This window comes from Oncorhynchus clarkii, chromosome 9 (genome assembly GCF_045791955.1).
Source record: "Oncorhynchus clarkii lewisi isolate Uvic-CL-2024 chromosome 9, UVic_Ocla_1.0, whole genome shotgun sequence".
In the NCBI taxonomy this organism is placed as follows: domain Eukaryota; kingdom Metazoa; phylum Chordata; class Actinopteri; order Salmoniformes; family Salmonidae; genus Oncorhynchus; species Oncorhynchus clarkii.
Window position 1 is genome coordinate 40,756,999 of NC_092155.1, and position 26,052 is coordinate 40,783,050.

Genomic DNA, 26,052 nt, shown 5'->3' on the forward strand with positions numbered 1-26,052 from the left:
CATTGTTCTTCCTCTTGTCAACCATGGTTAACCGGCATGCCGTCATCATTGCTTTGCACAAAAAGGGCTTCACAGGCAAGGATATTGCTGCCAGTAAGATTTCCACCTAAATCGACCATTTATCAGATCTTCAAGGAGAGCGGTTCAATTGTTGTGAAGAAGGCTTCAGGGCACCCAAGAAAGTCGAGCAAGCGCCAGGACCGTCTCCTAAAGTTGATGGCAGCAGGCAGGTGTGAGTGCGTCTGCACGCACAGTGAGGCGAAGACTTTTGGAGGATGGCCTGGTGTCAAGAAGGGCAGCAAAAAAACCACTTCTCTCCAGGAAAAACATTGGGGATAGACTGATATTCTGCAAAAGGTACAGGTATTGGACTGCTGGGGACTGGGGTAAAGTCCTTATCTCTGATGAATCCCCTTTCCGATTGTTTGGGGCATCCGGAAAAAAGACAAGGGGAGCGCTACCATCAGTCCTGTGTCATGCCAACAGTAAAGCATCCTGAGACCATTCATGTGTGGGGTTGCTTCTCAGCCAAGGGAGTTGGCTCACCAGAACACAGCCATGAATAAATAATGGTACCAACACATCCTCCGAGAGCAACTTCTCCCGACCATCCAGGAACAGTTTGGTGACGAACAATGCCTTTTCCAGCATGATGGAGCACCTTGCCATAAGGCAAAGGTGATAACTAAGTGGCTCGGGGAACAAAACATCGATATTTTGGGTCCATGGCCAGGAAACTCCCCAGACCATAATCCCATTGAGAACTTGTGGTCCATCCTCAAGAGCCAGGTGGACAAACAAAAACCCACAAATTCTGACAAACTCCAAGCATTGATTATGCAAGAATGGGCTGCCATCAGTCAGGATGTGGCCCAGAAGTTAATTGACAGCATGCCAGGGCGGATAGCAGAGGTCTTGAGAAAGAAGGGTCGGCACTGCAAATATTGACTCTTTGCATCAACTTCATGTAATTGTCAATAAAAGCCTTTGACACTTGTGAAATGCTTGTAATTATACTTCAGTATTCCATAGTAACATCTGACAAAAACATCTAAAGACACTGAAGCAGCAAACTTTGTGGAAATTAATATTTGTGTCATTCTCAAAACCTTTGGCCACGACTGTACACTAACAGTTGAGGAGCAGTGTAGCACAATGGCATGGACACTGTTAAAATGTCCCCTGGTGAATGTTGTCAAAGTAGGCTTGGTCCAGCCTGTGAATTTGACAAATTGTTGCACGTTGGTGCAAGGGAAGCTTAGTTGTGGACCATTGAAGGGTCCTTCCAGAAGTCAGATTTTTTTTTTACCTCCCATCCATTCCAAACCGACTCTACTGTAGCACTTGATGTAGATCTGAATGATTTGGATGGGTGAAAGAGATGTGGTGTAGCTCCATCCATGTCATCTTTAGGCCAGTGGAGCTTTCACCATACTGCTTTCACCAACCTTATAACTTCAGGATTTGGATTGGGCAGTAGTGCCCCCATGGATTGGCAGGAAAGTTCTAGCACAGCCCACTTTTACTGGCTCCGAAGTCGTGCACCTCTACCTCGCTCCCCCCTCCATCAGTTCCTCACCTCACAACTCCCCTCATCCCTCTCTACAGTGCGATCTGCCCCCCTCGGCTGGAGGCTCAGGTTTATCTGGAATCAAGGTGAAAGCCATTCAGGAGCCGCGCGCTATAAGGTGAAGGAGCGGTCCGTCACGAAGCCGGGGGGAGAGCGTGCGATAAGGACTGGGAACGGGGTTCGACTTTTTCTGCGTCAATTCTGATTTGAGGGGCGAGCGGGACGCCATGTCTATATTCTCAGCTCTCGGGCTGCTCTTGCTGTGCCAGCTTTTGTCATCATCTCCAGCCCAGGTAAGCGGTGGCTTTGGTGCGCCCGTTATCCATCCCTAATGTTTTCATCCGCAACCTTGTGCTCGGAATTGCTGTTTGCATAGCTTCATTGTAAACTGCCTGAAGAATTTGTAGGCACTCAACTGGCCTGATGTTCTCATTTCGTTGATAGTTTATGCGTTCTGCTGTGGGTGTAAATGTGTCAGTCTAATCCTTCCATGATTATTAGGCTTCCTGCAAGGTGGACATATATAGGCTATTTATCGTCCATTTTTATATGAACCTTTGACACAGTTTAATACATAGGTTATATATAGACGGTTTCGATTTTTTTCCCTACGTGTTAATGCCTTTCTTGTTTTATAAGGTTGTATGTAGCCTAGGTGTCGATTTGTTCAATGATTTCTGAATGGGTTATTGAAATAATTAGGTTATTTATTTATTTAATCATCCACAGGTGTCCGTGAAGGACTGTTGTCTTTTCAGTTAACTTTTTTAATTTACTTGCGAGTTTATGGAGTAGGGGTTATGGAGTAGATGCAAAAGAAGGCAGAGCCTGAAGGTCAGTGGCCTATTCACAATGACACCTTTGTTCATTCAGCCGTGCTCCTTGGAAGCCCTTGGAAACACCTACGCTTATTAGTCCAGTCTGAAATTAAATAAAGTATATTCATTATATTATTAAACTTAAATTATTCGTTTGTGACCCTAGAAATGATTTGCACTGCCTGTGCGTAATTGGAGTCATTTCTGCGCTCAAGAGCTCGGTTGGTTATTTCATGCGCATAGCTTTGACATCATATATTTTGTGATACATTTGATTGTTTTAATTTCTTTCAGTTTATTGTTTAGGAGATGCAAAGCAATATAATTAAGCAATAAGGCCCGAGGGGGGGGGGGGGGGGGGGGGGTGGTTATATGGCCAATATACCACGGCTAAGGGCTGTTCTTTAGCACGACACAATGCAGAGTGCCTGGACACGGCCCTTAGCTGAGGTATATTTGCCATACACCACAAACCCCTAGGTGCCTTATTGCTATTATAGACTGGTGACCAACTTAATTATTGCAGTAAAATTAAATGTTTTATCAAACCCATGGTATATGGTCTGATAACCCACAGTTTTAAGTCAATCAGCATTCAGTGCTCCGAACCACCCAGTTTATAATATAATATAACCTGAAGCCTATCAATGTGACCACTTCTTTTTCGTTCTGAATAATGACGGACGATCAGTTCACCCTATTATTGGAATACTTTCAACAACAAGCATTTAGACTTTGTATATATATTTTTTTATGTACAAGGTTTATCCTGTCTATTTTTTCATTCTTAATGCGCACATTCCTTCCATGCCCATTTGAACATAAAGCAGCTTGATTTTAGACCATTTATGAAGACGTATCACATGATAATACCTATCAGTCTTGCGGATATTTGTATTCATTCTTGACGTCTTGGTTTTGTGTCGCAGAGACCCGGCCCACGAGGAGCAGTTGGGCCGCCAGGACCCCTGGGACCCGCAGGGAAGGATGGTACTGACGTGAGTTAGCTAGCCAGACACCGAAGCATGAGGGTCTCGCTCCCATTGGTTTTGAGACCACTGTAAGGTAGTGGAGTGTAGTAGAGCTGGGTTTTGTCATCCAATTACTGAATGAAGTTGTCATCATGGCTGAGGCAATCAAGTAACCTGTTACTTTAGCACTGGCTTGTCAAACAAATTTGAACATTTACTTATGTGGACCTACATTAGTATTTATGTCAACTTTTTATAGGGAAAGTGTTGTCTTTGATCCTAATAATAATCAAAGTAATTTTTATGTTTCTACAATGTTTAAGGGGGAAAATAAAAAAAAGATGAGTTTATTCAAGTTGTAGCCTACTGATTAACAACAACCAAACTGAAATCAAATGGATTGAAAATCCAATAATGACTGATATTATATTTCTAATCACAGCTGTTTTAATTTCCCATCATTGATGATAGTGGTGTTTTAATGTCGGTCTTGCAATCAAATTCTGGTCAAATGCTCTCTAGTTATCCAGTTTATAACAGATTGACTCCTCCCACTGAGAGTCTTAACCCTGCCTTACAGGTATTTAGTCATCATTAAACACTCTGTACACAGGCCGGAGGGCACCCGATGACACATCAGAGCCAATCATGATAGAAATGGAAAAAAACAAAGGTCGGAACTTAAACCAGCAACCAGGTTCATACTTGTGCTATATGTTAGAGGGGAAATAGGATTATGTGCTCAAAAAACAAAAACACTAAGGCCTATGGTCTCAAACCTTACAATAACTTGATATGTTAATGGGTCCCCAAACAGAGCCTGCCAACGTTTCTGATCTCATAACAGAAATTCAAATACACTTGATATTTTATGCCTATCAAACCTTTAGATGTTGGGGATTGAATAGCTGTGTTGCTTTAGTGGAGTAAAGTCAATTCACCACAGTTTGGAAGGCCAGCCAGCCATACAGAAGACCCATTCATTCATACATTCCCCAACCCTACGAGAGCATCTAAAGTTTCCCCTCACACCTCCTTCCTCGCCACCCTCCCTTCTCCTACTCCCTGTCCAAACCAACCTGAGGCTTTCATCATGTGACCATTCCACTCAGTCTTTTAGAAAGGTTTATTTTTCCCCATTGCCCACTGGGAGATTTAGGGCAGAGGGTAGCTACAACCACCTGTGTGTTAAAGCACTTCATACACACAGTCTGTATATCACTGGTAGCCATTCAACATATAGCTTTAGATGAGTTTCATTTCAGTTGTGTTTTGATTGGCCTTTTACGGGGGGAAAAAATGGCCAGAAGGACGTCCGTATTTCACATCTTTCTGCTGAGATGGTATTATTCATCTTTAAACACACATACACACTCACGGTAATTGAGTGGCATTTGTGACTGCGGACTTGTATTAACATAAAACGTAATCACTTGTTATTTAAGGACATGATATGTCCTAAAATCTGTCCAATTCCCAGACTGAAATCAAAGGCCTTTGAGATGTGTGTCCAATTGGAATCGTATGTTGTTTCTTTTGATTGGCAGGGCAAAGATGGCCCTGCTGGACTTTCAGGGAAAGCTGTGAGTATAACAACAGAACATAACCTTTTACAACAACAGATCAACAATAACATTTTGTGAGGTGTTTGATTGTTCTAACACAGACCTGTTCCAATTGTTTAGGGACCCAAGGGGAAAGCAGGGGGAGCAGGAGGACCAGGGAACCCAGGCCTGCCCGGCCTCCCAGGGGTGGACGTAAGTGACCCGTAGAAACTCACTCACACACACACACACACACACACACACACACACACACACACACACACACTGGTCTTGTTATTGATGCGTAAGAGATTGCCTGAATTGCTGTCATAGACTCACCATGCACCTATTAGCTATGCAGTAGCTTGAGGCTATTGCTACCAAACTCTACTCCTTGACACTTGCTTACACTTGCTTACTGCTTCCCAGTATTCACTGTATCTCATCGTATAATTGACTGCCTGGAGTCGACTGATTTGGACTGAACAGCCATGTACCTGCATACAGAGCGAGGAGCCTGTCCTCTATTCAGTGAACAACTTGCTCATAGCTGCCTCTTGTTAGAGAACTTGAATGAATTATCCCATAAAATGTGTCCCGCATCTATTCAAACAGTTGAATTGAGTCATTTAGATGTAAGAAATAGCACAGTGTAATGTCTAATAATGTTTCAACGATGTTGTGATTCTTCCTCAGGGATTGACAGGTGCTGATGGGCCTGCAGGGAAGGACGGTCCTCCAGGGGAGTTGGTAAGTGAAGTGCCTATCGGTCCCCCAAGGTTCCTGCATGGCCGTTTGCCTCTGGATGTGCCTCATTAACTTTAATGACATCTTTAACTAAAGACGGTCCCTTTGGCCTCATCAATCAGCCACTAAAACACACAGATGCATTCACACACATACATGTACACTGGTGCGCGTGCGCGCGCGCACACACAGTATGTACAGAGTGACAAAGGCATTAACGATTTGAGGTGCCTCAGTTAGCTCAACTTATGAAAACCCACCCAGAGAGCTGGTGTTGTGACCTTAGAATGACCTTAGGCTGAGGTAGGTGCCATCCAGTCCTCTGTGTATCATATCTGTATGACCCTACAGAATAGAGAGAAAGGGCGTTAGTTACATTGAGCTCCTTGAGACCTTGGTGGGCTAAAGCTGGTACCTACTCAGGCCTCTGTTTTCTCCCTGTCGGGATGGATTTGTCAAACAAATTCCCTTTGTGGGAATGTTTTTAATGAGGGACAGGGTGACACAGAGTCAGATGTATCTAGCTCTGGCCGCTGCTTCCCTAATCCCGCCTGGAATGCGCACAGTTGCCCACCAATCCGGCCAAGACTATAGGAAGCAGAGGGATCTGCGGCTTGGATGCAGGAGGAAATAAGTACAGTTATCCTCTGAGGAAGATGAAGCGCTGAGAATATGAATGCCGGGGTGGTAAAGGCAGGAAAGTAGTACAGCGCAGGAGAACGTAATGGTTTTACCTAGCACCTCCAGAACTGGATGTGACGTGTTGGGAGTCATGCATTAAATGCGAGCTATAAAAGGATGTTAAAAAGGGTCCTGTGATCACAACTTGAAGGGAGGAAATGGGTCCGCTGTCAAAATGGAGGCAATTCAACTAATTAGTCACACTAATCAGGAAGTGAGTGTTTATTTCCTGGCTAACATCCATGCACTAATGGGATGAAGGTTGACAAGCTTGGACGTTCTCTCCCTCCCCCTGCTCACACTGAGGAAGGGATTTGGGCTGAAGCTGTTTTCAGAGCAAAACACAGTAGCTACATTTTCAGGAAAAAAATTACCTTTCGCTGTCAAGACATATCTACCACCTCCCCAAAACAGTCACTAGATAATGAAGTTCACCGATGCTCTTCAACACACATAAGCAGCCTTTACTGCTTAGACTAGAGGAAGACACTGTATGTTTACACTATTAAAGGTGCTACACATAGGATTCTTTAGAATTTTTGCATTGTAATTTCAGAAAATGTCCATAATATATCTGGCGCTAACAGTGGGACGATAAGTGTTTCACGGTATTACTTACCCGCCAGTGTTGTGATTGGCTGCGATATTCGCCTATTGATTTCTCCCGGCGGAGCAGCATCTGTTGTCAAACTGGGAAAGCTGTCTTTACTTTGTGGCTGTGTTATCTAGTGGAAATTGTTCTGTCATTTCCTGGTTGCAAAAATTCTACACTGTGTGTGTGTGACCAAAACCGCTGTTTAAAGCTGGTGGTAACCTTCACATTTTGGTCCACCAGCTTCAAATAGCTGTAAAATAAATCAAACAGAGAATACTAGAGATACTGAGAATAACAGTAGACGGATGAACAGTGAAAACAAACCACGACACATTCCCATGCGTCACAGGAGACATGCACGCGTGTGGCTCTGTGTGTGCATGTGTGATACGTGCTCGTGTGCAGGTGCATGCGGGCGTAAGTGCTGTGTACTGTATATGTGCGTGCATTTATGTGCTTGAGTGCGTGCAACAGTGTCTGTGCATGTGTCTAACTGTGTGTGTGTGTGTGTGTGTGTTAGTGTGTGTATTTGTGTAGCAGTCTAGTAGCAGTCTACACTCATCCAATATAAAGTCAGTTGGAACAGTGTGGAATGCAGTGTGGGTTGCCATGACACCACTGTGTTAAGTCTCTTTTTCTCCCTCACACCACACAAACAGTCCAAACACAGCTGAGATGGAATGTTGGTGGGGTTGAGTGTGTGTGTGTGTGGGGGGGGGGGGACAGGGAGGGAGGGGGGAGTGAAAGAGTGGGGGGAGTGAAAGAGTGGACAGGAAAAGGGGCACAAAATAAGGAGAGGGGTGGGGGGGGGCATCTTTATTATACTCTTGGTGTGGGTCATATCAGGTCACTGCAGCACTTTTCAGCATAGGAAAAGTGTATTCAGTTTACATTTGTAATATATTTATATTACTGTAATAATTTTGATTGTTTCCCACCTATTTGGACCAAGGCAGTTGCTCTAGTTTTGCCTCACTGATACATGACTCGATGCTGACACGTCATCCCCTCCCAAAGACCTCGAAACCCAGTTTTGGCACAAGAACATGCAAATAATGTTTTAGGTTTTTAACCTAGTTCCAACCTAGTTTCATTGTATCTGTCGAAGTTGTCTGAGGGGTTGTGTGTCTTTGTCACTACAGGGCGAAGCTGGACCTCCCGGGCCAGGTGGACCTCCTGTAAGTACAAGTTCATCTTCCATCTCTGTTACATGCCCAATAAGACATCAACGTAGCCTGTATCACCGGTCCATGTTCATAACATATATTAAACCAGACTGATCACTAGAAATATAGATGCTGTTGATTACACACACTCACCTGTCAACAGCTAAATCCATAACTAGGGCCCAGAGTTTCCTGGTCGAGTCACATGGTCAAGAAAAATGCTGAGCCCTACCTATATGACACATACAAACGTTCCCAGTTATATCATAACACAAACACACACAAGCACACACAGCTGTCTATCACCGTATGCATACGGTGTACTGTCACACATCTTCAATTCCCCCTATACATTTGAACCATTCTAACATCAGCTAATGGCTAATAAGTTGTCTTGTGTGTGTGTGTGTATGTATGTATGTCTTAATATGCCTTTCCCTGTCTTCCGTAGGGCAGAGGGAGACCGGGAGCTCCAGTGAGTACAGATGGCGTGTGTGTGTGTGTGTGTGTGTGTGTGACTCTGTCTGTCTGTCTGTCTGTCTGTCTGTCTGTCTGTCTGTCTGTCTGTCTGTCTCTGTGTAGATATTTTTGCATGTCTATATATGACTTCTTCTAGTTACGCACGTGTTTGTGTATGTCCGTGCCTGCTGCGTGTGTGTGTGTGTGCTCTCACCCAACCCATTTCTATTGTTTCCAGGGGCCACCAGGAGCCAATGGGCTTGCGGGCGGAATCGGGCCACAGGGACCAGCAGTGAGTGTTAAGACCAATTAATGAATTCATCCCGATTAAGAAAGATGTACAACAGACAGGAAACAGGGAAATATACACATACACTTAATCACCTCTTTGACTGCCACTACTGGGTATCTAGTGGACTCCCTGGTAACTCACGATGAAGCAATCAAGTTTGCAAGTTTAATGTTTAACCACTGAATGACAAGTAAAATCTACAGTACCAGAAGCAGCATCACTCCAGGACCAACACTGGAGATCCCTGAGACAGAGAAGACAGGCACGTCTCTCCAATCGTTTTCCCATAAACACCTCCATAAACAGTTCTCATTTCCGGGGAGTGGAGTGGGGAAAGGGCCCTAGAGAGAGAACCAGGGCTGATTGGCGTGATCGTGATGAGGCATGATTTCAGTTGAGCTTCATATCGGAGACGCTGGTCAGAGGTTCAGCAATGGAGCGTTAGCTTTGATTTCCTTTATTTTAACATGATGAGAGTATGGGGAAGTGTAAGTCTATGCAGTGATTTTGGTACAGTTTATATGCAAATGAATCAGGTTGATTGATTGACTCTAACCTGTGTGTTCCTTTGCCTCTCTCCCAGGGCCCTGAGGGTCTTGCAGGATTGGCTGGACCACCCGGCCCTGACGGACCCCCAGTAAGTACAGAACATCTACATTATCTGTTGATTCTCCACCTTAGTGACATTGTTATTGCTGCCATCAGTCAGGGATGGATATGCGTGGTCACACAGATGTGGGGTGAAGAAATGCTTAAAGAAAGAAAGATGGAAATGTTACACATTCATTTGGGCTCCCGAGTGGCGCAGCGCTCTAAGGCACTGCATCTCAGTGCTAGAGGTGTCACTACAGACCTTGGTTCGATTCCAGGCTGTATCACAACCGGCCGTGATTGGGAGTCCCATAGGGTGGCGCACAATTGGCCCAGCGTCGTCCGGGGTAGGCCGTCATTGTAAATAAGAATTTGTTCTTGCCTAGTTAAATGAAGGTTAATTTTTAAAAAAAAGTATATATCAATCTGAACTTCATTCTACCTCTCTAAGGGTCTTCCTGGGGCTCTCCCTGATGGCAGTGGAGATCTGTTGGTAAGTGTCAGGACGTTTTTTCAGACCCAACACATTTAAGTACATCATCTGTGCTGCATTGAACAGCAATGGGACATTATTTTTATTACATGCCTTTGCCTAATGCAGTGTTGTCTTTCCCCTTTATAGTGTCCTGCCATCTGCCCTCCTGGCCCCTCCGGCCCTCCAGGAATGCCTGGATTCAAGGTGGGTACAGGACATTGTTGCTCTACTTTACTGAGTATGCCTTTTAAAGCTCGGAAATGTGCGCTTTTCAAATGACCATTTCCCCCAGGAACATGACAGCTAAACTAACTGTTGTATCTCTCCCATTCTCATGATCTACCCTTCTTGGTCTTTCTTTATATCTCTCGCCATCCCCCTCTAAATATGATTCCCTTGCTTCTTCCGTATGTCTTTCCTTCCATCCCCTTCCTCTCTCTCTCTCTCTCTCTCTCTCTCTCTCTCTCTCTCTCTCTCTCTCTCTTCATTTAGGGTCACACAGGACACAAAGGAGATAAGGGAGAGCTCGGGAAAGACGGAGAGAAGGTGAGATCAATTTAGAATGAAACTCGGGGAGCAGAAAGGTTTACTAGTCTGAAGTGTTAATTTGGATGCGGAATACCTATTGGTAACTGTGTGTCCTGTTGTCTCTCCCAGGGTTATGCTGGCCCATCTGGTCCTCCGGGTACTCCCGGCACTGTGGGCCTGCAGGTGAGGGATGTCACCTAATGTGGCTCGAAACACAGACATTTTTTATCTGTTGCCTGTTTGTTTAGATTGTCCAGTACTTTCTGCCTCGGGCCTGATGTGTGAATGGTATGCAGTGTTGATCGTTCTGATTGATTCTTATGGTTGGGATTGATTCTGATTGGTTCTTAACCATCCTGTGGTGTTTTTTTCCCAGGGTCCTCGTGGTTTGAGGGGACTTCAGGGCCCGATGGGTGCAGTAGGAGACCGGGTGAGTACCATGCCTCTGAATGTCTTTGTCACAGACCTCTGTCTTCTGTCTGGAACTTACAGACCAGCACTTCAATAGGCTGCGGTGGAAACGCTATGTCAATTTCCCTGATTGTAATGCATCTACTGTCTCTCTCTCATTATTCTTTTCAGGGTTTACCTGGTTTCCGAGGCAAACCTGGTATTGCTGGCATCATCGGCAAGACAGTGAGTCTCTCCTTGTTTGTACTATCTGTTGAGTAGCATATAACCCGTACCTCACTTCGGCACTGGTGTTTATTACATTGTGTTAGGTGTCTGCCATTGGTCCCATCAATAAAAAGCTCTGTGTCTGTCATTTGACAATCCCAGGGTGATGTTGGAGAGAAAGGACCAGAGGGATTTAGAGGGCCAAAGGGCGAGATTGTGAGTAAATAATACACACATGCTGTACATTTTTGTATTGATATTTTGCATGTCTGACTGAACATCCTCTTTAAAGGCAACTCTAATCTCTAATGACATAGCAGACTAAACAGCCATGTGATGGTACACGGTGTGAGTACAAGAGATTGTAAAGGATCTAATGTTGCGCTACAAACCGTTCAGGTAATGTAACATTGTACCTTGTCATTTCTCAATAGGGCAAAATTGGTCCAAAGGGAGTTCCCGGGGGAGCAGGACCCAAAGGGGAGCCTGTAAGTCTTAAAATACAAATCTCTTAAAATACACATCTCTAATAAAATGTAAATCTCTCATGAAAACAGATATTGGAGATCTCGGATCCCCTGACCAACAGAGTGTTTCTCTCCTCCGCAGGGCATCCCTGGCAGAGACGGGAAAGATGGCACCCAGGGACTGGACGGTGAGAAGGTAAAGTGGCACCCTTTCCTGCCAAAATGCTCTCTGCTCTACTGACATTTCCCATGAGCCCACGGTGGGTGTGGCTGATGTCATAAGTGACAGTGTTTCTCTGCGTTGCCAGGGCGACGCCGGACGGAATGGGGTACCCGGTGAGAAAGGACCCAACGGCCTTCCTGTGAGTATCAAACCCAGTGTGTCTCCCTCCCCGTGGCCGTAGCTGCTGTGTTAAGCATGACATTATCTGTCCCACTGTATCCTACTTAGGAGATCGCTTTTAACCTGCACACACTGATTCTCTTACACACTCTAACGACCACACAATCATGTCTAACTGAGTCTCTCACAGTGTGTTTACTAGGCCCAAGTCCCATTATAATCATCGTACTACTGTGGAAACTAGCCCAGAGTCATGTTTCTATGTCTGTGTTTCAGGGTTTACAAGGAAAGGCTGGCTCAAAGGGAGCCACAGGAGGAGTTGTGAGTATGACAACAATGCATAACCAGGTCATGAAGACAGTGATTTCATATAGGCACGGATATGATGTATACAATGGGGCCATCTAGAGAAGGATATCATCATTTTTACCACCCCAGAGATCATATTCAATTATTCAGTTCTAATATGTAATTCTATGGTTTAAACCCCAAGTCGCTATTCACTATTTCCACACCTTGGGGGTAAAATTGGGGGAGTTCTCATAGACAGCCAGCAAAAAAAGCCTACATTTACATGTAGCTTATGGGTGCATTTCACACTAGTTTTTGGTTCTAATTGGATTGTAGGGTTTGTATGAATGTCCTGCTTAATATAATGTTTGTGACATCGTTGTAAATAAACTGCATTATACAACAACAACAAAACACTTCAACTTAACCTTCAACCAGTAAAATGGCTCTTTGGCTACAGCCTATGTCAACGAGCAATAGCATTTTAGGTAACAACTGCTGCATCCAAAATAGGCATTTTGCAACTATCACAACCAAATGTAATTTTTGCGACTGTAAAAGCAATAATCAAAACAACAGTGCAAGCATATGAGAACTCCAACAAGTGTTTTTGTTTCGAAGTAAAAACGACGCAAATCTAGGCTATTTTCTTAGTGATGTCATAAAGCCATTGAGGTCACAATGATATTATGCAATCAAAAGATGGAATCATTCAGCTAATATTACAACTGATATCATAGACCCAGTTGGTATTAGATATAACGTCACAGCCCGCCTGTGGGGAAAACACATCATCTTTTTGGCATGTTTGTTTTCTTTTCTGTATAACAAAAAAATCGAAGTTGTCTCTTTTACCATAGGAGTCAAATGGAAAGAATGTTTGTTTTCCCCAATTTGTGGGCGTGGTCGAGGGGGATTCATTCTTATTATGTGAATACAGACTCAAAAGAAACAGCTAGTGGTGTCATAGTCAGTGATGTCATAAATGTGTACTGTGATGTCACACACCCAGTGACGTCACAAATGGTATCATACAATCAGATAATAAACCATACAGACAGTGATGTCACCAATTATGTCATGTCAATTACAATCAAAGGTTCCCTGCTCAGACGTTGCATGCAATGGTTGCGTGCCACTTCATCAACTGTGCCGTCAGGAACCAGATTGCTATAACATATGATGTGGTTAGCTAATACTTAAAATACCTATGCAGGTGTTGTAAGATCTGGCAAGAATGTGCCCATTGGAACCATGCCGACAGTAAAGTCACAAATGACATCATACTTTCAGATGAAATACACAGTGGTGTCACAAATGACATCATACAATTAGAGGAACCATTAAGCCAATGGCAGTGAAGTTAAGCCATCACATAACCCTTCTGTTAACCCTTTTCTTCCCAGGGCGACCCAGGAGAGATGGGAGAGGCAGGGCCGTCTGGAGAGCCAGGTATTCCTGTATGTATCTGATGGGCTTCTGGGGCAGTGGGGTATTTTCGGGGTGTCTGTGTGTTGTGTGTTGTTTTGTTACATTGCAGTTGTGGTGTATCAGCTCGTCTCACATGCCTGCACCATCATCTGACTCCTCCCACAGGGCGACATCGGTATCCCAGGAGAGAGGGGCGAGGCGGGAACCAGAGGAGTGGCTGTAAGTAGTCTAGGTCAAAGTTCAATACCGTATCCATGGAAACGTGGCAGCATCCACCTGTTGAGATGGCAGTGGGTAGAGTGGAGCCATGTACTAAGGTGGTAGGTAGTTTACTGGTTAGAGTGTTGGGCCAGTAACGGAACACTGGTTTGAATCCTGGAGCCGACAGGGTGAAAAATCAGCCGATGTGACCTTGAACAAGGCACTTATTAACCCTAATTTGTTGTAAAACAACACATTTCACTGCACCTATCTGGTGTGTGTGACAATAAAACATTATTTTATTTGTTTTATTACCAAGCAGAAGTGTTTTTCCTGACCGTTAGAAAGTATGGTTAAAACAGAGCGTAAAACTTCTGCCCTGCCAGAGCTTCCCTAGTCAACTGTAAGTGCTGTTATTGGGAAGTGGAAACTGCCGATGGAAGCAGCGTCAGCACAAGAACTGTTTGTCAGGAGCTTCATGAAATGGGTTTCCATGGCCGAGCAGCCGCACACAAGCCTAAGATCACCATGCGCAATGCCAAGTGTCGTCTTGAGTGGTGTAAAGCTCACCGTCATTGGACTCTGGAGTAGTGGAAAGACTGTCTCTGGAGTGATGAATCACGCTTCACTATCTGGCAGGCCGACAGACGAATCTGGGTTTGGCGGATGCCAGGAGATCACTAACTGCCTGAATGCATAGTGCCAACTGTAAAGTTTGGTGGAGGAGGAATAATGGTCTGGGGCTGTTTCTCAATGTTCGGGCTAGGCCCCTTAGTTCCAGTGAAGGTAAATCTTAACACTACAGCATACAATGACATTCTAGATGATTCTGTGCTTCCAACTTTGTGGCAAAAGTTTGGTGAAGGCCCTTTCCTGTTTTAGCATGATCATGCCCCGGTGCACAAGGTAAAGTCCATATAGAAATAGTTTGTTGAGATCGGTCTGGAAGAACTTGACTGGCCTGCACAGAGCCCTGACCTCAACTCCATCGAACACCTTTGAGATGAATTGGAACGCCGACTGCGAGTCAGACCTAATCGCCCAACATCAGTGCCCGACCTCACCAATGCTCTTGTGGCTGAATGGAAGGAAGTCCCCGCAGCAATGTTCCAACATCTAGTGGAAGCCTTCCCAGAAGCGCATAATTTTGGAATGAGATGTTTGACGAGCAGGTGTCCACATTCTTTTGGTCATGTAGTGTATTGTACATTACCTATTGATGAGTCTGCTGCTCTCTCATTCTCTCCCATTATACTTACAACAAGTCTGAAATGAAACAAGAGCACAGAGGCGTTATTAGAAGGATTTCAACGCCCAACAATACACAACTCTTTCCCTAAAGTTTGGGTGTGACATTCATTTTAAGTTCCAAAGCTTCTCGCCCCTAAAAGATAAGTCATAACTTCCTGGATTACTTGTATTGTTTTCATGTGGACATTAGCAAGTGAAACAAGATTGTGTTACACATTTTATCCATCGTCTTATTGTTTGTTTGAACATACAGTATGACGATTGAGAGAGGATAAGGGTGAAAACTTCCCCTTATTAGTTAAATGATAAAACACAATTGGTTGTGATCAACTAGGAGACTGTTGGATAGCAACATACAATATGAGTGAGAAAGGTACAGAGGAAGAAAGAACATAACACCCCCCAAAAAAAAATGCACCCCCCCATTACTAATAACAGGGGAGGTTAGATTATCTGGTTCGAATCCCAGAGCTTTGAGGAGGACACTTAACCCTAATTTATCCTGTAAGTCACTCTGGATACGACTAAAATGTAAATGTAAACGGTAAAACATATGTATGAAAATACCCTCAAATAAAAGATGACATTCTGTACTATTGCCTCATATGAAAGATTTGATCTCAAATCCAAAATGCTGGAGTATAGATCCAAATGTACATATTTTAGCTTCCCTGTCCAAATAAATACAGAGGGGCGTGGATATTCACACTATATACACACAGTGGCCCGTTTATTAGGTACACCATCCCATTCACTAAAATGGATTGCTCCTACAGACAGTGAGTAACGTGGCCATGGCTTGCTATATAAAGCAGGCAGACAGGCATCGAGTCATTCACTTACTGTTCGATTTAACTTTTCAATGGGAAAAACGAGTGCATAGTATAATCGTCGGTGCCAGGCTCGCCGGTTACTGTAGAAAAGGCCGGCCTCCTAGTCTTTTCACACACAACAGTGTCTAGGGTCTACTGAGAATGGTGCGACAAACAAATAGCATCCAGTCAGCGGCAGCTTGTTGATGAGAGGTCGAAGGAGAATGGCAAGAATAGTGCAAGCTAACAGGCGAGCCACAAACAGGCAAATAACAGCGCAGTACAACAGTGATGTGCAGAACGGCATCTCGGAACTCATTGGCCCTTGTCACAGATGGGCTACTACAGCAGACGACCACTCTGGGTTCCACTCCTATCAGCTAAAAACAAGAAGTAGAGTCTCCAGTGGGCACGCCATCACCAACACTGGACAGTAGAAAAAGTAGAAAAACATTTTCTACTGGTCCGACTAATCCCGGTTCCTGTTGCGTCATGCTGATGGCAAGAGTCAGGAATTTGCATAAGCAGCATGAGTCCATGCCCCCATCCTGCCTGGTGTCAATGGTACAGGCTAGTGGCTGGGGTGTAATGGTGTCGGGAACGTTTTCCCTTGATGCTAATTGAGCAACGTTTCCATGCCCTGAAGAATTCAGGCTGTTCTGGAGACAAAGCGGGGTACGACTCGGTACTGGAAGGGTGTACCTAATAAATTGTATATAGCTATTCTCCTCCAGTTAGATGGAGGTAGTGGTGAAGACAGGAGTGTATAAAAGAGGTATGGATGGAAGCGGGTCAGAGACACAGAGGGGATTTTGTCTTTGGATCCCCATCAGAACCCTAGAGGGAGGGAATTCAGGATACAGCCAGGATATAAAAGTGATTATCATGCTCTACACCAGGGTTTCCCAAACTGGGTCCTTGGGCCCCTCCCCCTCCACGGGTGAACTTTTTGGTTTTAGCCCCAGCACTACACAGCTGATTCAAATAACCAACTCATCGTCAATCTTTGATGATTTGAATCAACTTCGTAGTGCTAGGGCAAAAACCAAAACGTGCACCCAGGGCGGGGCCCCCAGAACCGAGTGTGGGAAACCCTGCATGACATCAACAATGACTCTTGGGCCTCTTTCATCAAGTGCAACCGCAATACCAAGTATAAACAATCATGTCCTTCTTTGTTGGTGTCTCTTAAAAAGGTGCGGTTCGGGCCTCCCGCAAAATTGGCCTAGCGTCGTCCGGGTTAGGGAGGGTTTGGTCAGTAGGGATATCCTTGTCTCATCACGCACTAGCGCTCCTGTGGCGGACCGGGCACAGTGCACACTGATCAGGTCGCCGGGTGCACAGTGTTTCCTCCGACACATTGGTGCGGTTGGCTTCCGGGTTGGATGCGCGCTGTGTTAAGAAGCAGTGCGGCTTGGTTGAGTTGTGTTTCGGAGGACGCATGGCTTTCGACCTTCGTCTCTCCCGAGCTCGTACGGGAGTTGTAGCGATGAGACAAGATAGTAACTATTAACAATTGGATACCACAAAAAGGGGGTAAAATTCACACACAAAAAAAGGTATGGTTAAAATAACAGATCATATTGGATGAGGGAAGGCAAAAAGTCAAAGGTCCGGATGAGATGTACTTCCTGTGTCTGCAGGCCCTGATGTATTTCTTGTTGTGCTAACAAAATGTTGTATATTTCCCAGGGGGGCATCGGACCAGTGGGCAACATCGGGGTACGGGGCAGCAAAGGCTTCCAGGTCAGTGGTATGATGGGATACATCCTTTCTGGACAATCCCTGAATGAAATTCTGTGTCATGTGTTGGAGGTCTTCTGATGGTGTCTGTCATGTTCAACAGGGAATAAAGGGGTCTCTGGGGGACCCTGGCCTTCCCGGACCAACCGGAATCCGCGGCGGATTTGGTGAGAGGGTGAGTGTGACCCCGAACAGAACGCTTGCTGGCCAAAGACTGCAGAAGTGACCCACAGTGATGTTCACCCTGGGGATTTGAACATTTCACCATCAGTTTCCAAGCCCACGAATCCCTATTCACCACACAGATGTCCTTGTGGGAATTAACAAGGCCTTTCATTTGTAGCTATGCCTTTAAAAACAGATTACAGCTATTGACCATCTGACCCAATATTGGACTGCACACAAACACGCACACACATAGCTCCTCCTGCCACACTCATTTAGATCAGAGCAGTGTATGCTCATAACCTGGACAGTGTGGGCTTACTCACTCCAGCCCTAACGGTGTACTGTACTGTACCCAGGAGAGAGGTGAGAAAGAAGAGTCCTGTTCAGGAGCCGAGGGCAGAACAAAGCCTGGCTTTATCCAGCTTCCTGCTCTGTCCCACTCCACAACCCCCCCCCCCCCCCCCCCTCTCCTCACTCAATGCACACAGTCTGCCATCTATGGAGCCATGGGCTCTGCTACTGGTCTCCACAACCACTGGCTCTCTTTTATTCAACAGTCCTCTCTCTCTCTCTCTCTCTCTCTCTCATTCTGTTCCTACTGCAGGGTCCAGTCGGAGCATCAGGCCCTAAAGGAGACGTGGTAAGTTCACATGTACTACACTTGTAGCTCTCTACAGTAGGGGTCAAAGGTCAAATTAAGTTGAGAATAATAATACCATAGAAACCCCGTACCCACTGTCTTCATTCAGCATTCAGTGTGCTCATGGGGTTACCCTGTTTCTTGCCTAGTTAAATATATATATTTTTAAATAAAGGGTTTGGAGAATATCTTGCCATTGTCATTGATAATGGGAAAGGTTATAAAGGTGGGAATATGTTTTTTTGGGCTCATTATGGAAGATATTGTGGGGGTATATTTTACTTTTGTAGGGACATAACCAAAGATAGATGTGATATTTTCTATGGAAGCTTCTATGCACACCCAATTATTGTTATTCAAATATTCACTCAGGCTTGAAAAGCAAAAGAAAAAATTATAACCACTCAGTAAATGGCATCAAAAAATAATTATTTTGTTTTCTGTTCAGGGTGTGGCAGGAGCTGATGGTTTGCCCGGGGAGAATGGAGAACCTGTAAGTTATCTTTCATATTTTAAGTTCAGTCAAATTAATATTCATCCAGTCAACATGAAAACATGTGTGTCATCCAATTTCTTTTGTCTTATTTATCATTTTCAGGGTCCCTTCGGTCCAGTTGGCCAAAAAGGAGAGGTGAGTAATCTCTTTATCTTCATCCAAACGATGGAGTGAGTCCTTGTCAGTGTTGAATGTATGTTTGACAACCACATATACAGTGCCTTGCGAAAGTATTCGGCCCCCTTGAACTTTGCGACCTTTTGCCACATTTCAGGCTTCAAACATAAAGATATAAAACTGTATTTTTTTGTGAAGAATCAACAACAAGTGGGACACAATCATGAAGTGGAACGACATTTATTGGATATTTCAAACTTTTTTAACAAATCAAAAACTGAAAAATTGGGCGTGCAAAATTATTCAGCCCCCTTAAGTTAATACTTTGTAGCGCCACCTTTTGCTGCGATTACAGCTGTAAGTCGCTTGGGGTATGTCTCTATCAGTTTTGCACATCGAGAGACTGAAATTTTTCCCCATTCCTCCTTGCAAAACAGCTCGAGCTCAGTGAGGTTGGATGGAGAGCATTTGTGAACAGCAGTTTTCAGTTCTTTCCACAGATTCTCGACTGGATTCAGGTCTGGACTTTGACTTGGCCATTCTAACACCTGGATATGTTTATTTTTGAACCATTCCATTGTAGATTTTGCTTTATGTTTTGGATCATTGTCTTGTTGGAAGACAAATCTCCGTCCCAGTCTCAGGTCTTTTGCAGACTCCATCAGGTTTTCTTCCAGAATGGTCCTGTATTTGGCTCCATCCATCTTCCCATCAATTTTAACCATCTTCCCTGTCCCTGCTGAAGAAAAGCAGGCCCAAACCATGAGGCTGCCACCACCATGTTTGACAGTGGGCATGGTGTGTTCAGGGTGATGAGCTGTGTTGCTTTTACGCCAAACATAACGTTTTGCATTGTTGCCAAAAAGTTCAATTTTGGTTTCATCTGACCAGAGCACCTTCTTCCACATGTTTGGTGTGTCTCCCAGGTGGCTTGTGGCAAACTTTAAACAACACTTTTTATGGATATCTTTAAGAAATGGCTTTCTTCTTGCCACTCTTCCATAAAGGCCAGATTTGTGCAATATACGACTGATTGTTGTCCTATGGACAGAGTCTCCCACCTCAGCTGTAGATCTCTGCAGTTCATCCAGAGTGATCATGGGCCTCTTGGCTGCATCTTTGATCAGTCTTCTCCTTGTATGAGCTGAAAGTTTAGAGGGACGGCCAGGTCTTGGTAGATTTGCAGTGGTCTGATACTCCTTCCATTTCAATATTATCGCTTGCACAGTGCTCCTTGGGATGTTTAAAGCTTGGGAAATATTTTTGTATCCAAATCCGGCTTTAAACTTCTTCACAACAGTATCTCGGACCTGCCTGGTGTGTTCCTTGTTCTTCATGACGCTCTCTGCGCTTTTAACGGACCTCTGAGACTATCACAGTGCAGGTGCATTTATACGGAGACTTGATTACACACAGGTGGATTGTATTTATCATCATTAGTCATTTAGGTCAACATTGGATCATTCAGAGATCCTCACTGAACTTCTGGAGAGAGTTTGCTGCACTGAAAGTAAAGGGGCTGAATAATTTTGCACGCCCAATTTTTCAGTTTTTGATTTGTTAAAAAAGTTTTAAATATCCAATAAATGTCGTTCCACTTCATGATTGTGTCCCACTTGTTGTTGATTCTTCACAAAAAAATACAGTTTTATATCTTTATGTTTGAAGCCTGAAATGTAGCAAAAGGTCGCAAAGTTCAAGGGGGCCGAATACTTTCGCAAGGCACTGTATGTTTAGGGCCTAGATTCAATCAGATCAAGCGTTAACCGGTGATAGCAGACACCCGCATTGCGGATGTTGTGGTGGTGTCAGAGATGGAACTGTGTTGGAGCAGTCGAATTGGTGAATAGCTACTCTTGCGATCATTGTCACAAAGCCACAACCACCCCACTCCAGTTAGAAGTTCAGAATGAGAAAGTGTAAGCTACATAGAAATGATTACGCTCAATTGGAAAAAATATATTTTTAAAGATAGGGCCTCCCGGGTGGCGCAGTGGTCTAAGACACTGCATCGCAGTCCTAGCTGTGCCACCAGAGACTCTGGGTTCGAGCCCAGGCTGGCTGCGACCGGGAGGCCCATGGGGCTGGCGCACAATTAGCCTAGCGTCGTCTGGGTTAGGAAGGGCTTGGCCGGCAGGGACATCCTTGTCTCATCGCTAGGTGTTTCCTCTTGGTGCGGCTGACTTCCGGGCTGGATGCGCGCTGTATTGAAAAGCAGTGCGGCTTGGTTGGGTTGTGTTTCGGAGGACGCATGGCTCTCGAACTTCGCCTCTCCCGAGTCCGTAGGGGAGTTGTAGCGATGAGACAAGACAGTAACTACTACTGCGACTCCATGCAGTGGGAGCCACTTGTGGATTTGACAGCTCTAGCTAAAGTGGATCTGATTGAATAGAGCCCTAGGTCCAACTCCATTCATTGACACATATTTTACTGGCAGGTTTGTCCCTCTAGATACCTACCACAACAGTTGTGATCACATTCACTAGGCGTACAGTCAAAAGCTCTACTTAGTTGGGCTTACTAGACCAGTCTATCATTGACCCTTTTTCACTATCTCACACATCTGTAGTGTCTCTTTCCCTTATTATGGTCTCTCTCCACTCTCTATCTTTTCTCTGATATGTTGCCAGAGATTTGGTGTTTGCACTAAATGCTGGTGCCCAGGCCAGACTGCAACTCACTAACTCATTGTACAGGATCCCAGCTCACATTCCAGGATTAGCTGGATTAATTAGCCTGCCATATGATTGCTTAGCCCAGTCTCTGCTATCCCCACTCTCTGCCATCCCCACAGGGGAGAAGGGAGTCACGCTAAGCTGCAGCACAGTTTACCTCACAATTAATGTAATTACAGCCAAGGCACTGAGGTGGCTCGCTAACACTACCTGCTGCTAGCTACAGCAACTCTCACACTTAGGATTTGTTGTGATCATTCAATTAATTATCATATGAGACATATGTACACTCCCACACTGATGTTCTCACGGAAGCGCACAACTACAGTGTTTACTTTTCCAACGCTCTTTGATAAGTCAGGTTGTTTCTTATTCTGGGGTCATCTCAAATGAACTACTGAACCAGAAACAATTGAGCTGTCTGATTCCCTTAGATCAAAATGTTGGAGAAGTTCTAAGTTTCGCCACAGAGTGCAATAGACCTACACTTTCTTCCCTGACAACGGAACACCTCCACTGAATTGAACTCTGTTTGACATTTACTTAGTGAACACAAGAGCTGTATATTTGATTTCGTTTTTTTTGTGTGTTTACAGTCTGGGAAGCGTGGAGAGCTGGGACCCAAGGGCGTGGTGGGACCACAGGGAGAGCTCGGAGCCAGAGGGGTTCCTGGGAAACCAGGCCTCATGGGCTTTCAGGGTGAACAGGGTCTGTCCGGAATCGCTGGCAAGATTGGTGTTCCCGTGAGTAACCTCTTTGAGTAACTAGGGTTAATGCTGTACTTCGATCCATGTCAACTTGGCAAGTTGGTGTCCCGGCAACAAGAATGTCTCAGATCGACTGAACTGTCACTGACGACACCTGCTGAATTAAATGTGTCTTCCCTGCCTCTGTTTTCAGGGTAAACTGGCAAGCGAACAGCACATCAGAGAATTGTGTGGATCTATGATTGATGGTGAGGATTTTGGAGATCAAAAGGGTTGTAAGGGTGCAGTGTCCTTTAACTCCTTTTTGACAAAAACATGTTTGCAAATTTCTTGTTCCTCTGTCCTGCCTCTCTCAGATCAGATTGCAAAGCTGGCTTCCAACCTCAGAAGACCCCTGTCCCCTGGCCAAGTGGGTCGCCCCGGCATTGCCGGACCTCCGGGGAAGCCAGGCGAGACTGGGTCTATCGGTCACCCCGGCTCCCGTGGACCTCCTGGCTACAGAGGACTGCCTGGAGACCTGGGAGACCCCGGTCCCAGAGGTAAGTAACAGGAGATACACAGGTCCATGCCGAGAAACAATACGGCTCAAACTGCCTATGTGATCAGCACAGAGCAATGGACTAACAGATAGTAACTTTGCAGCACAAAACGTACTGTACCTCTCATATGAAGGGTACAGACAGATGTGACCATCTCTAGTATGTTAGGCATATTGCACAGTTCTCAAAGTAGTGCCAATAGATAGTCTTTTTTTGTAACATTGTTTTCCGTCTCTTCCACAGGTGATCTTGGTGAACAGGGTGACAAGGGACCCATTGGAAAAGCCATCGAAGGGCCCGTTGGAGACCAAGGATACCAAGGTATGACAGTTTATACACCGTGCATTCACAATGAGTGTGGTTTGGGCTAGAATGATACAAGTTCATGGGTAGTGAAGGGGAGTTGTATCAGTAGACTCTCTTTGCCACAAACCCCTTTGTGGGACATCTGAGCCTCTATTTAAGAGTAACGCAGGGTTCCACTGTGTGTTTGAATCAGTGTGTACTTGTTGGGAGACTTGGCTCATCCCCTGCACTCTTGTTTCTGTGCCCATAGGTATCCCAGGAGTATTTGGAATCGTCAAAGACGGGCGTGACGGATCCCCAGGAGATCCAGGAGAACCAGGAGAGGCAGGTAGGACAGGAAGGACCGGGCACTCGGGCTCCCCAGGAATCTGCGACACTACCGCCTGCCAGGGGGCAAATGTCCATGCGAAAACCTCCAATCCCAAGAACCATTAAACATTACTTCCCTCATCCCGGAACTAGCCACCCCTGGGAGGAGAAAAGATGAGGAAGAGATGGAGGAGAGGAGAGAGACGAGTCACATAATGTCCTCTTTAAATGTATTTAAAACAAGACGGGAACAGTAGCAACAGATTTATTTTGAGGAAGAGAAGAACATCCCAAGAGTGTTAAAAGAAGGAAAACAGCAGTTTGGGAAAACAAAGAAACAAACTGAGACTACAAATCTAGACCACCCATCCATGAAGTGGACAAAGCTGAGTAAACATTTCACAAGAGAGTTAGAAAACACCAGCGTTGCTCCAAATACCATCAAAAGTGAATAACATTTTTTATTTTTTATTAACAACTGAAAACAACTTTACTGGAAAAGTGCTTATAGGCCATTATTTTTCAAAATCATTTATGCGTGTAAAAGTATGTACTTATGTTCTTTCACTCCATAAACATCTTGCGTCACATACCCCCCTATGGAAGATAACTCTCCAAAACACTACAACCGTGATTGTCCTTGCAGTGAATGTGTATGTGTCAAGGTCCTTTCTGCATAGGCCGCGGGTGTTACCTCACAAGACAAGCTTATGATATTGTAAAATAGGAAGATATGTGCCAGTGAGCAAAGTGAAGTCTGCCAAGGAGCTTTGTGTGTATCGCAAACAGGCAATGAAGAAACCTAAGTGCCCAGATATTTTGTATATTGATGCAACCACAGTATTTTCCAACTCTTGATAGATTCGTTGTTTTTTTTTTAATCAGTTTGTAAAGTTTTTTTTGTCAATTTCCTTTTTTTAAATTTCGTTTCACTTTTCACGATTTTCATGTTTGATTTTAAAATCTCCCCTTCCAATATGTTTTGAAAATAAATACAGTTGTGGATGCATCAGAAATTGTAATTGTAGAATAACACAATTTGTGTTCTTTATCTTTTTAATTTTGCAATGACCACATCCACTATATACCGGTGCTGTATTTATTAAATATACATGACTTTAAATACTATTTATTATTTGTGGGTGACAGTAAGATGCTACAGCACCATGTAAGAAATAACAAATAAAGCCACTTTTCAGTAAAACATTACTATTTTCTACATACAGTGCCTTGCAAAAGAATTCATCCCCCTTGGCATTTTTCCTATTTTGTTGCATTACAACCTGTAATTTAAATTGATTTTTATTTGGATTTCATGTAATGGACGTACACAAAATAGTCAAAATTGGTGAAGTGAAATAAATAACTTGTTTAAAAAAAAATCATAACAGAAAAGTGGTGTGTGCATATGTATTCACCCCCTTTGCTATGAAGCCCCTAAATAAGATCTGGTGCAACCAATTACCTTCAGAAGTCACATAATCAGTTAAATAAAGTCCACCTGTGTGCAATCTAAGTGTCACATGTTCTGTCACATGATCTCAGTATATCTACACCTGTTCTGAAAGGCCTCAGAGTCTGTAACACCACTAAGCAAGGGCCACCATGAAGACCAAGGAGCTCTCCAAACAGGTCAGGGACAAATTACAGATCAGGGTTGGGTTATAAAAAAAGTATCTGAAACTTTGAACATCCCACGGAGCACCATTAAATCCATTATTAAAAAATGTAAAGAATATAGCACCACAACAAACCTGCCAAGAGAGGGCTGCCCACCAAAACTCCAAGACCAGGCAAGGAGGGCATTAATCAGAGAGGCAACAAAGAGACCAAAGATAACCCTGAAGGAGCTGCAAAGCTCCACAGTGGAGATTGGAGTATCTGTCCGTAGGATCACTTTGAGCCGTACACTCCACATAGCTGGGCTTTACGGAAGAGTGGCCAGAAAAAATGCCATTGCTTAAAGAAATAAATAAGAAAACACGTTTGGTGTTCGCCAAAAGGCATGTGGGAGGCTCCCCTCTGGTCAGATGAGACTAAAATTGAGCTTTTTGGCCATCAAGGAAAATGTCTGGCGCAAACCCAACACCTCTCATCACCCCGAGAACACCATTCCTGCCGATGAAAAACATCAAGACTGGGAAACTGGTCAGAATTGAAGGAATGATGGATGGCGCTAAAAACAGGGACATTCTTCCAGAGATTTGAGACTGGGATGGAGGTTCACCTTCCAGCAGGACAATGACCCTAATCATACTGCTAAAGCAACACTCATGTTGTTTAAGGGGAAACATTTAAATGTCTTGGAAAGGCCTAGTCAAAGCCCAGACCTCAATCCAATTGAGAATCTGTGGTGTGACTTAAAGATTGCTGTACCCCAGCAGAACCCATCCAAATTGAAGGAACTGGAGCAGTTTTGCCTTGAAGAATGGGCAATAATCCCAGTGGCTAGATGTGCCAAGCTTACAGAGACATTCCCCAAGAGACTTGCAGCTAAAGTA

General features: G+C 44.4%; 1 protein-coding gene across 1 annotated transcript; it reads left to right on the forward strand.

Annotated features, from left to right (window-relative positions):
- The first annotated feature begins 1,577 nt into the window (after positions 1–1,577).
- LOC139416290 (collagen alpha-3(IX) chain-like) lies at positions 1,578–24,567 on the forward strand. Its single transcript, XM_071164771.1, has 32 exons — positions 1,578–1,863; positions 3,318–3,386; positions 4,907–4,942; positions 5,045–5,116; positions 5,600–5,653; positions 8,069–8,104; positions 8,544–8,567; positions 8,790–8,843; positions 9,427–9,480; positions 9,886–9,927; positions 10,057–10,113; positions 10,402–10,455; positions 10,567–10,620; positions 10,814–10,867; positions 11,020–11,073; positions 11,218–11,271; positions 11,490–11,543; positions 11,665–11,718; positions 11,831–11,884; positions 12,142–12,186; positions 13,563–13,616; positions 13,753–13,806; positions 17,544–17,597; positions 17,698–17,769; positions 18,367–18,402; positions 18,851–18,895; positions 19,001–19,033; positions 22,287–22,433; positions 22,591–22,645; positions 22,754–22,936; positions 23,180–23,257; positions 23,493–24,567. Exons 1-32 carry the CDS (start codon positions 1,798–1,800, stop codon positions 23,675–23,677), a joined length of 2,037 nt encoding a protein of 678 aa, XP_071020872.1. The 5' UTR covers positions 1,578–1,797; the 3' UTR covers positions 23,678–24,567.
- The last annotated feature ends 1,485 nt before the right edge of the window (positions 24,568–26,052 follow it).